Here is a 13189-nt window from a genome sequence, read left to right as displayed (position 1 = left end):
GAATTCCATATTACGTTTTATGAATCTCGGTCTCGAACGTGGACGTATAATCAGAAAGTCGTTAATGAGTCAAAGAACTCTCTCAGATGATTTTGGATGCATCACAGTAACAGCATGTAACCTCCACTTAAAGTATGTTTCAAACATTATCGTACCAAATTTTAAATAATCAAATTTGAAAATAAATGTTCCAACATCATCAACAACAAATCCCATTTACCTGAAAATGGAAATCTCCCTGAATATCGATCCCGATAACTCCCAAAACTCAGTCTGTTATCAAATCCCACTCAACCACCAGCCACCCGAAAAACCCATGAACCGAAAAGCAATCTCAACGAACGAGGATTACGCAGACGGTCAACGGAATATACCGTCCCGTGTCGAAGTAAGAATTAATCCTTCGTCGAACAGATTAGTCGCTTAATTAGCCACAAAGCATCGGGCACCAGGACGCTGACATTTGGCTCCGACCGAACGGAGGGCCGTCCCGTTTGCGCCCGTTCAGCACGAAGAAGTCCATATTTGTAGTCGGTGCAAACCGTATACGAAGCAACAACCCCTGCCTGGTTGTTCGAGTCCATCCGGTGAGGTACCTACTTGCGATAAGAGACAAGAAAATTGTAACGGACAGTCCGGTAGCTCATCCACATCCTTTCTCTCTGCATGTGGATGCTTTTGTTTTCACCATCGCTTGGTTACACAAAGTACACAACAGAGCCAGCAGGTTTACGACATACCACAACACACCCTGCTATTGGAAATGTATATCCTTTCGGTTTTCCCGACAGCACGACGCATTCTCGTCTGATCAAAAAGGAATAAAGGTTTCTCTGTATCAGTTCGATTGGGCTATATACAGCAACAACGTGAGGAACTCTTTCGTTCGACCGTATAGAGAGGAATCAAGGGATTTGGCTTGTCTTTTCGCATCAGTCTGCTGGGGTGTGAAGTTCCGAGGGTTTCCACCCAAGCCGAAGAAGGAGTCGTCCAAAGTGAAAAGACAATAGTTTCACTACGATAATGCTCCGAGATTCCAAAGTGGATTTCGAGCCTCGAAATCCATCTCGGGCTCAGAATCGGCAGCAGGGATTGGTTCGGATGGATCTAATTGAGCCACTATCGTTCTCCTGGACATGATGGTGATGGCTCTGCTGGTTCGACGTCGATATTTGTCACATGCAGAGACCATTGTTTGTCTCTGCTGGGGCGGTCGAAAGAAAAATAAATATGATGATGTTGATTCTGATTGGGAAAATAAATGACTTTCGAATGATAATAATTGCAGGGACGGGGATCGACAGTCCGTATGTGCACACACTCCGAATCCAGAACAACGCACACACATTCATTGAGTGAGATAAATTGGATGGAAAATGGATTGCTAACGATATCATTAAAAGTTTCAGTCCGTTTTTCTGAACGAAATGTGATGAGCTTTTGATCTGTGGCTTCATCATGTGGTGAAAAATGGACTGATCCGAGGACAAACGAGGGAACCATTGAGATTATCTTCCTCATGGGGTTGAGTGGTTTCGGACTGGGGATTTGGTTAATGCCATCTGGGTATCGCATTTGAATGGACTGTTAGCCACGTGGGACTTCCGGTGTCCTTTTCGAAGGTAAGGGACCATAATGTGCCATTCTCCACGCTCGGTTAGTTTTTACGGCTACCGAGAAAACTGGTTTCGAAAGAATCCATTCAATATTTGATACCGGAACACCTTGACAGAAAAACTATAACGAACGACAAAACTTTTCCTGAAACCGAACGAGAGACCGCAGGGTTACCTTTGGGAATCATTTATAATTACCTTCTTGGAAGCTAGTGCTGCTTTGGGCATCAATTATTTACCTCAAGCCTCAATTATTCTCTTCAGTCACGGATGTGGTGCAGTGTTCTTTGTCATGGTTTCCGAAGCTGCCAAACGGCTGATGGCCACCACAGCCACCAGGACGCCCGGGGCATATTCGTTCATGCTTGTGGTTGAATAATTCAAACTTATTGACGTGCACCGTTCCGGATGTTCCGTTCTAATGGCAAACAACGTCGAAATTATTTTTCGAGAGAATGCCCGGGAAGACGTTGCGGTGGAGGCAAGTTCCTACGAAAAGACAGCAATTTTCTTCCGCAGGTTCATCGCACGGCATGGTTGCACCGACGAAGGAAAGTTCGATTTCATGTGTTCTGCAGCGGGGTTTATAAGTTATTCATAGGTTGGCAGTTGCATTGTCTGTCATTTTTCCTTAGAACGTTGAAAGGGCAATTTCCTACCTCTTGGGGAAGTTCAAATCATCACTAACGATCGTATATGAAAGAGAAATACCTTGCTACTGTAGGAAATTATATTTTGGAACCGAGCATGTTTTTTTTTATTATGTACACTAAACATTTAAGCGATATGCACATTCCACACAAACTTTTATCTGAGAAAAAAAAACTGAAAATGCAGCCGCACATAAAATACAGAAAAGCTTTCAAGTTTGATGTTTGATGTTTTTCCTCTATCATTGATACTCGGTGTAGAAAGCATTTAAACTCAAATTATTTTCATTTAAGTCCTCCAAAGAATTTCTAATAGAAATTTTAATAAATAACAAGTCCTTTAAAGTAACACATGCGGTGCCTATCCCTATCTTGATATTAACAGGATAAGCAGATATTGGGGAATGGGAATTGGGGAACCATTTCGAAAAAAGTTCGTTGCTAAGAAAATGTTTGACGTGATCGTTATTGTCCAAAGATGGTATCATAGCTTTTAAATTTGAACACATCAACAAAGAAAAACAGCATCCTGAACAAAATAATGCTGTTACAGAAAAAATAAATTTTTATCTTTTATAGAAAATTTCACGAAACAATTTCCGTTTGACATACAAATCAATATCCGTTGGAAATGAAAATGATCTTCCGTTGGAAATTCAAATTATACTCCGTTGGAATTGCGAATGAATTTTCGTAAAAAAATCGATTTTTTTTTTTGTAATTCAGATAATTCTTCGTTGGAAGCTCGAATGAATTTCCGTTGGGAATTGGAATGAAATTCGATTGGAAATTAAAAAAATGAATTTCGGTTGTAAATTTGGATAAATTTTCGATAAAAATTTGAATGAACTACAGTTAAAAATTCGAAAAAATTACTACCCTGAAAATTCGAATAAACTTTCGTGGAAAATTCGAATAAGTTTTCTTTGGAAATTTAAATGATTTTCCGTCGGAAATTTGAACGAAATTCTGTTGAAAATTTAGATGAATTCGTTAAAAATTCGAATGAACTCCTATTGGTGAATCGGACTAATTTACGTTGGAACATCTAATGGATTTTCGCTGAAAGCTGCAATGAATTTCAATTGGAAACTCAGATGAATTTCCGTTGGAAATTCGAATTCCTTTCCGTCAAAAATTTTAATGAATTTTATTTGGAAATTCGAATGATTCTCCGTTGGTAATTCGAATGAGTTTCAGTTGTAAAGTCGATTGAATTTTGGTTGTAAATTCGAATGAACGTCCTATGGAAATTCGAATGAATTTCCGTTGGAAATTCGAATGAATTTCCGTTGGAAATTCGAATAAATTTCCGTTGGAAATTAAAAAGGATTTCCGTTGGAAATTCGAATGAATTTCAGTTGGAAATTCGAATGAGTTTCAGTTGGAAATTCGAATGAGTTTCAGTTGGAAATTCGAATGAATTTCCGTTGGAAATTCGAATGAATTTCCGTTGAGAATTCGAATGAATTTCCGTTGGAAGTTCGAATGAATTTCCGTTGGAAATTCGAATGAACTTCCTTTGGAAATTCGAATGAATTTCCGTTGGAGATTCGAATGAATTTCCGTTGGAAATTCGAATGATTTTCCGTTGGAAATTCGAATGAATTTCCGTTGGAAATTCGAATGAATTTCCGTTGGAAATTCGAATGAATTCCGTTGGAAATTCGAATGAATTTCCGTTGGAAATTCGAATGAGTTTCCGTTGGAAATTCGAATGAATTTCCGTTGGAAATTCGAATGAATTTCCGTTGGAAATTCGAATGAATTTCCGTAGGAAATTCAAATGAATTTTCGTTGGAAATTCAAATGAATTTCCGTTGGAAATTCAAATGAATTTCCGTTGGAAATTCAAGTGAATTTCCGTTGGAAATTCAGGTGGATTTCCGTTGGAAATTCAAATGAATTTCCGTTGGAAATTCAAATGAATTTCCGTTGAAATTCGAATGAATTTCCGTTGAAATTCGAATGAATTTCCGTTGGAAATTCGAATGATTTTCCGTTGGAAATTCGAATGAATTTTGGTTGTAAATTCGAATGAACGTCCTTTGGAAATTCCAATGAATTCCCTTTGGAAATTCGAATGAATTTTCGTTGGAAATTCGAATGAATTCCCATTGGAAATTCGAATGAATTTTCGTTGGAAATTCGAATGAATTTCCGTGGAAAACTGAATGAGTTTCCGTTGGAAATTTGAATAAACTTCCGTTGGAAATTCGAATGAATTTCCGTTGGGATATCAAATGAATTTCCGTTGGAAATTCGAATGAATTTGCATTGGAAATTCGAATGAATTTTCGTTGGAAATTCTAATGAATTTCCGTTGGAAATTAAAATGAATTTCCGTTTGAACTTCGAATGAATTTCCGTTGGAAATTCGAATGAATTTCCGTTGGAAATTCGAATGAATTTCCGTTAGAAATTCGAATGAATTTCCGTTGGAAATTCGAATGAATTTCCGTTAGAAATTCGAATGAATTTCCGTTGGAAATTCGAATGAATTTCCGTTGGAAATTCGAATGAATTTCCGTTAGAAATTGGAATGAATTTCCGTTGGAAATTCGAATGAATTTCCGTTGGAAATTCGAATGAATTTCCTTTGGAAATTCGATTGAATTTCCGTTGGAAATTCGAATGAATTTCCGTTGAAATTCGAATGAATTTCCGTTGAAATTCGAATGAATTTCCGTTGGAAATTCGAATGATTTTCCGTTGGAAATTCGAATGAATTTTGGTTGTAAATTCGAATGAATTTTGGTTGTAAATTCGAATGAACGTCCCTTGGAAATTCCAATGAATTCCCTTTTAAATTCGAATGAATTTTCGTTGGAAATTCGAATGAATTCCCATTGGAAATTCGAATGAATTTTCGTTGGAAATTCGAATGAATTTCCGTGGAAAACTGAATGAGTTTCCGTTGGAAATTTGAATAAACTTCCGTTGGAAATTCGAATGAATTTCCGTTGGGATATCAAATGAATTTCCGTTGGAAATTCGAATGAATTTGCATTGGAAATTCGAATGAATTTTCGTTGGAAATTCTAATGAATTTCCGTTGGAAATTAAAATGAATTTCCGTTTGAACTTCGAATGAATTTCCGTTGGAAATTCGGATGAATTTCCGTTGGAAATTCTAATGAATTTCCGTTGGAAATTCGAATGAATTTCCGTTGGAAATTCGAATGAATTTCCGTTGGAAAATCGAATGAATTTCCGTTGGAAATTCGAATGAATTTCCGTTAGAAATTCGAATGAATTTCCGTTAGAAATTGGAATGAATTTCCGTTGGAAATTCAAATGAATTTCCGTTGGAAATTCGAATGAATTTCCGTTGGAAATTCGAATGAATTTCCGTTGGAAATTCGAATGAATTTCCGTTGGAAATTCGAATGAATTTCCGTTGGAAATTCGAATGAATTTTCGTTTGGAAATTGAATGAATTTCCGTTGGAAATTGAATGAATTTCCGTTGAAATTGAATGAATTTCCGTTGGAAATTCGAATGAATTTCCGTTGGAAATTCGAATGAATTTCCGTTGGAAATTCGAATGAATTTCCGTTGGAAATTAGAATGAATTTCCGTTGGAAATTCGAATGAATTTCCCGTGGAAATTCGAATGAATTTCCCGTGGAAATTCGAATGAATTTCCGTTGGAAATTCGAATGTATTTCCGTTGGAAATTCGAATTGATTTCCGTTGGAAATTCGAATGAATTTCCGTTGGAATTTCGAATGAATTTCCGTTGAGAATTCGAATGATTTTCCGTTGGGAAATCGAATGAATTTCCGTTGGAAATTCGAATGATTTTCCGTTGGGAATTCGAATGAATTTCCGTTGGAAATTCGAATGAATTTCCGTTGAAAATTCGAATGAATTTCCTTTGGAAATTCGTTTGATTTTCCGTTGGAAATTCGAATGAATTTCCGTTGGAAATTCGAATGAATTTCCGTTGGAAATTCGAATGAATTTCCGTTGGAAATTCGAATGAATTTCCGTTGGAAATTCGAATGAATTTCCGTTGAAATTGAATGAATTTCCGTTGGAAATTCGAATGAATTTCCGTTGGAAATTCGAATGAATTTCCGTTGGAAATTCGAATGAATTTCCGTTGGAAATTCGAATGAATATCCGTTGGAAATTCGAATGAATTTCCGTTGGAAATTTGAATGAATTTCCGTTGGAAATTCGAATGAATTCCCGTTGGAAATTCGAATGAATTTCCGTTGGAATTTCGAATGAATTTCCGTTGGAAATTCGAATGAATTTCCGTTGGAAACTCGAATGAATTTCTTTTGGAAATTCGAATGAATTTCCGTTGGAAATTCGAATGAGTTTTCGTTGGAAATTCGAAAGAATTTCCGTTGAATATTCGAACGAATTTCCGTTGGAAATTTGAATGAATTTCCGTTGGAAATTTAAATGAATTTCCGTTGGAAATTCGAATGAATTTCCGTTGGAAATTCGAATGAATTTCTGTTGGAAATTCGAATTAATTTCCGTGGAAATTCGAATTAATTTCCGTTGGATAATATGAATTTTCTTTGGAAATTCGAATGAATTTTCGTTGGAAATTCGAATGAATTTCCGTTGGAAATTCGAATGAATTTCCGTTGGAAATTCGAATGAATTTCCGTTGGAAATTCGAATGAATTTCCGTTGAAAATTCTAATGAATTTTCGTTGGAAATTCGAATGAATTTCCGTTGGAAATTCGAATTGATTTCCGTTGGAATTTCAAATGAATTTCCGTTGGAATTTTGAATGAATTTTCTTTGGAAATTCGAATGAATTTCCGTTGGAAATTCGAATGAATTTCCGTTGGAAATTCGAATGAATTTCCGTTGGAAATTCGAATGAATTTCCGTTGGAAATTCAAATGAATTTCCGTTGGAAATTCGAATGAATTTCCGTTGGAAATTCGAATGAATTTCCGTTGGAAATTCGAATGAATTTCCGTTGGAAATTCGAATGAATATCCGTTGGAAATTCGAATGAATTTCCGTTGGAAATTTGAATGAATTTCCTTTGGAAATTCGAATGAATTCCCGTTGGAAATTCGAATGAATTTCCGTTGGAATTTCGAATGAATTTCCGTTGGAAATTCGAATGAATTTCCGTTGGAAACTCTAATGAATTTCTGTTGGAAATTCGAATGAATTTCCGTTGGAAATTCGAATGAGTTTTCGTTGGAAATTCGAAAGAATTTCCGTTGAATATTCGAACGAATTTCCGTTGGAAATTTGAATGAATTTCCGTTGGAAATTTGAATGAATTTCCGTTGGAAATTCGAATGAATTTCCGTTGGAAATTCGAATGAATTTCCGTTGGAAATTCGAATGAATTTCCGTTGGAAATTCGAATTAATTTCCGTGGAAATTCGAATGAATTTCCGTTGGAAATTCGAATGAATTTTCTTTGGAAATTCGAATGAATTTTCGTTGGAAATTCGAATGAATTTCCGTTGGAAATTCGAATGAATTTCCGTTGGAAATTCGAATGAATTTCCGTTGAAAATTCTAATGAATTTTCGTTGGAAATTCGAATGAATTTCCGTTGGAAATTCGAATTGATTTCCGTTGGAATTTCAAATGAATTTCCGTTGGAATTTCGAATGAATTTCCGTTGGAATTTTGAATGAATTTTCTTTGGAAATTCGAATGAATTTCCGTTGGAAATTCGAATGAATTTCCGTTGGAAATTCGAATGAATTTTCGTTGGAAATTCGAATTGATTTTAGTTGGAAATTCAAATGAATTTCCGTTGGAAATTCGAATGAATTTCCGTTGGAATTTCGAATGAATTTCCGTTGGAATTTCGAATGAATTTCCGTTGGAATTTCAAATGAATTTCCGTTGCACTTTCGAATGAATTTCCGTTCGAATTCGGAGTAAATTTCTGTTGGTAATTCCAATGAATTTGCGTTGGAAATTCAAATGAATTTCCGTTTGAAATTCAAATGAATTTCCTCTGGAAATCCGAAAGAACTTCAGTTGTAAATTCCGTTGGTAATTCGAATGAATTTCCGTAGGTAATTCAAATGAATTTCCGTTGGAAACTCGAATGAATTTCTGTTGGAAATTCGAATGAATTTCTGTTGGAAATTCGAATGAATTTCTGTTGGAAATTCGAATGAATTTCCGTTGGAATTTCGAATATATTTCTGTTCGAATTTCGTATGAATTTCCGTTGAACTTTCGAATGAATTTTTGTTGGAATTCGGAGTGAATTTCCGTTGGTAATTCCAATGAATTTGCGTTGGAGATTCTTTCGAATTTCAGTTGGAAATTCGAATGATTTTCGGTTGGAAATTCTAATGAATTTCCTTTCGAAATTCGAATGAATTTCCTTTCGAAGTTCGAATGAATTTCCTTTCGAAATTCGAATGAACTTTCGCTGGAAAGTGTAATTATTTTCCGTTGGAAATTCGATTGAATTTCAAATTGGAATGAATTTCGGTTGGAAATTCGAATGAATTTCCGTTGGGAATTCAAATGATTTTTTTTTGGGAATTCAAGTGAATTTCTGTTGACTAGTCGATTGCATTCCGGTTAGAAATTCAAAAGAATTTCCGTAGGGGGCCATCCACAAAGTACGTCACGCTCTTAGGGGGGAGGGGGGGTTCCGAGAAACGTGACGACTCATACAAAAATTTGAGAGGTTTAATACAAAAAGTGTGACGAGGGGGGGAGGGGGGGTTGAAAATCGTCATTTTTTGCGTGACGTACTTTATGGATCTTCCCTAGGAAATTAGAATCAATTTTTGTTGGAAAATCGAATGAATTTTGGTTGGAAATTAGAATGAATTTTGTTCGGGATTTCAAATGATTTTCCTTGCGAAATTTAAATTAATTTTCGGTGGAAATTTGAATAAATTTCCATTAAATATTCGAATAAATTTTCCTTCTATACGATAAAAAATCTTTGATATAGGGGCCGTACACTAATTACGTAAGCAACTTTTCTGGGTTTTATAAAATTCCCTCCCCCCATGTAAGATTTTTCCCATACAAATCATTTTTTATTCAGAAAAATATATTAAGCTCGTTTAGTGGAATGTATTAAACCGTCTAAGACGAATTAAGTACTGTCCATTTAATTCCACCAGTTAATTGTCGTTATCTTTGCAGATATATCATAACTGTGGTCAAATTAGATGTCTTGTAATTGACTCGACTAAGTCGAGTCAAGTACAAGACACTGAAGACGACCACACAGTTGTGGTCGAAATACGTATCTGCAAAGATAACGACAATTAACTGGTGGAATTAAATGGACAGTACTTAATTCGTCTTAGACGGTTCATTTTTTATTTATATGGAATCTAAGAAAATGTTAAGCACCATCCCCCCTAAGTGCCTACGTAATTAGTGCGGCCCCATGGGAAAAACAAATGTAGAAATTTGATTCCACGTGAGTTGGAAATTGATAATTCAAGTGAAATATTCAAATATTCGTCGCAAATCGAGACAAATTTATGAAAAATGAATTCTGTCATTAAAAGAAAAAGTAGAATCATGAAAAAAATTTCAAAGCGAGGTATGGAATGCAGCTTTCAAAATAATTTTCAAAATTTCAAAATAAAATTTATTTATAAATAATTTATAGCATGAGGTTAGAATTTTGATTATCTACATTATACATATATTAATTTGGTTGTTAGTGACAATGAAGTTTTTTCTTGAAATGATTCCGGAGATGGTACTACTTTTAATCTTAATTGAATTTCTAATCCCGCCCAATAAATCATTTTCATAAAAATATCTGTTTGTAATTTTTAAAATTATTTTCAATTCCATTGGCTATACCTTGCCGTGTTAAATTTCAGTGATTCTACTTTTCCTCTGATGACAGCGTTCATCCACTTCTCCTCGCGTATGATTGGAACTATTTGAACGCCTTTACATTATGCTTGCGATAATTACCAAACAAAATGTCCCAATTATCTTGCACAACACTGAATAATAATCAGCCGTTTAATTCACTCCTGATTAGTCCAATACAATAGAAAATAAAATTGGGATTGCCAACTATTGTTTTTCGTCTAGACATCACTGCGCCGGTGTGAATCGTTTCACTTTTACGAAACACCTACCTGGGAATCGTAATGTTTCTTGATACTATTCTTGATCGATACTATTGTTCAGCACAAAATGCTCGAACAACATAACTAAATAACTAAATAAATACTACCTCTCTACACAATAATGTCTAGCCACATCGTGCTGCCTACATTTAAGTTCCTTTTTCAATTTGTAAATAATTCGTAATCGATAGGAAAAACGTTTAATGCGTTGGCGTTATCATGTTATTTATAATTCTCCTAATTCTAAAAAGCGATACTGATAATTTTTGAAAGTCTGCAGAAGTAAAGTAACTAATTAATCTGTCTATACATTGTCGTAGCACGTTTATAATTTTATTTACGTCGCATTGTTTAGCGTTCAGAGAGAATGAGAATGAGGAATGAGAAATTAAAATAAATGAGAGATTGGAAGAAATATTCTTTATGCCGGAGTGACTTGTAGTTTACCGAAAAAGCAATCGCTGTGACTGTTATTAGTGCTGAACCTCGTTAATGTTAACCCATATAAAGCCTTTTAAAACGTTATAGAGCAGAGATAACTTTTGTTAAACAGAAGTAAACCCTCAATGAAAAATTACAAAGCCCACAAAATTCAGGGAAAGTTGCTTCCAGTAATAAATATCAATTATTCAATGCGTTTATACGCATGTTAAGTCGAAAATGATGTAAGAAACCAAAAAAAAGGTTATAAACTACATACAAAGATTGTCGCTTCGGTTCCCTTCGTTCTGCTGTCTGAAACATGGGGTACAGAGCAGTCAAATCGTATGAATTTTTTTCTTCCTCCCTATCGACAGCGACAATCATTCTCTGAAGTAAAATTATTTAATTTTTTTATGAAAATCCAGATAAAATCCTTGTGAGGAATCAAATGATAATTTTTCTCGTCAAGTCGAGTAAAGTACGAGACACTGAAGACGACCTTACTGTTGAGGTCGAAATATGTATCTGTCAAGGTACAATTAAGTGGTGGAATTAAATGGGATGGTACAAACTCGTCGTATGACAAGTGAATATTTCTCCGTCAATATCATTTTTCCAAAGCAATATAATTTTATCGCATCTATTCACGTTCAAATCAAAAACAAAAAATCAAATTTGTTTCGCAGTATGAACCAGAATAGAAATCGGCCCATTTTCAGCAATGAATCCATTTACAAACTGTCATCAGCCAGGAGGGACCGGCAATAAAACCTGAATTCTAAGTCGAACAAACCAATAATCATACGGTCTCAATCCGGTGAAGCCCCGCGGCGGACTTCCTGCTGTCAAGATAAAATCTTTGTAATTTCCGGTCCGTCCCGATTCGAGTTCTTTACGACAAAACCTACATCCCTCGTCAATCACGGCAGCTTCATCAACATCATCGCTTTCCGTGCTGTCCACTACAGAGGGGGGTGCCATTCAACATTGCCGTAGTCCTTATTGAAAAATGACAAAACAGTTCCGTTACTGTTTGCCAAGGCAGAATATGCTATGATGTCACGCTGAGCTCTGTGTGGACAAAAGGGATCCCAACCATGTTGACAGGAAGTGCATGCTGGGGACACACTTCACTCGGCTCACCTCCTACCTGGGGTCCGGTGCTTTACCTGCGGAATTCGCAGAAAATGTATTAAAAAATAGATAGTAATTCACTCACCGGAAGCAGGAATATAGCACTGCCATGTCCAGATATCCACGTGCTCTCTCGTGTAAGTGTGCACTTGTCACTATTTGAAGACATCATAATCCATCATCTGTCCGCACTGGTCACGTTCCACTATGTGGGTCGCACACAACTCCGGGGGGAAAAGTGTAAGGATTAGCCTCGCCGGCAGACACAAAGGATCGATTTTTTCCCATCTATCATTACTCTTCTAAATGTAGATGTTGGTTTGTATCTGGGCCGCAATATTGTCGCCTGATGGGCAGTAATGAGTGTTCTTGTTCTATTATTTGTACAGCGACGACGATAATAATGATGATGAGCCCTGAGCTGGAAAACAACAATTCGCTCAATTATTCATTGTTGGATTTGTGTCCCTTTTTTTCTGCGTTCTAATGTTTCCCTCCTTTGTCGTTAGTCCTAATGTGAAAACTTTGTTGTGCTCTTCTTCGCGGATATCATCGGAATCGAATCAATGTGCAATCGAGGGATACAAACCCACACTATCGAACGAAACATTTATTATCCGTTGTGTGTCGTGTGTGCAATGCTTTATCGTGCTTTTTCTTCTTTGTTTTCGTCTTCTTTGCAGGGTGCTGTTTTGTGACGTTTTACACGAGAAAAGCGGCCCTCAAGGCCCAGGATGCGCTGCACAACATCAAGACGCTTGTGGGGGTAAGTTTTTCTGTCCTGGGGGTGTGTTTGAGTCTCTTTACTTTGTATGAGTTTACGTTTAGATGTTGATACTAATAGAATTTATTCAAAGTTATTTTTAATTCAAAAATTTCTTGACTACTGTCAAAGAAAATTTTATAACGACATAAAAACAAACAAAATTTTCCTGAACAGACCAGTTGTTAATAATTAAATATCCATACTCATACAACAATTTCTTTTTAAATTGTATTTCGCCCTCCCTCTGGTTTTATAAATAAAAAATGTCAACTTGAAATTTATAATAAAATTATTTAACTTGAAATCTGAAACTCTGTTTATTCTTTTATTGAAATACTTTTTACCGGTATTAATTGTTGTTCATTCGAGTTTCCCGAGAAAATTCATTCGAATTTCCCGAGGAAATTCATTCGAATTTCTCGAGGAAATTCATTCGAAATTCCTGAGGAAATTCATTCGAAATTCCCGAGGAAATTCATTCGAATTTCCCGAGAAAATTCATTAGAATTTCCCGAGGA

General features: G+C 35.9%; 1 protein-coding gene across 1 annotated transcript in view; it reads left to right on the top strand.

The window, feature by feature from the left end:
* LOC134213681 (CUGBP Elav-like family member 1) overlaps positions 1-13189 on the top strand; it is a 495491-nt gene that overhangs the window by 75365 nt on the left and 406937 nt on the right. The window contains exon 3 of the mRNA XM_062692950.1: positions 12589-12671. Coding sequence (XP_062548934.1) covers positions 12589-12671 — 83 coding nt within the window. The remainder of the gene's footprint in view (positions 1-12588; positions 12672-13189) is intronic.

The sequence above is a fragment of the Armigeres subalbatus genome, chromosome 2 (assembly GCF_024139115.2).
Source record: "Armigeres subalbatus isolate Guangzhou_Male chromosome 2, GZ_Asu_2, whole genome shotgun sequence".
NCBI classification, from domain to species: domain Eukaryota; kingdom Metazoa; phylum Arthropoda; class Insecta; order Diptera; family Culicidae; genus Armigeres; species Armigeres subalbatus.
Note: the sequence above shows the minus strand (reverse complement) of the source record. Positions and strands in the feature narration are given on the sequence as shown.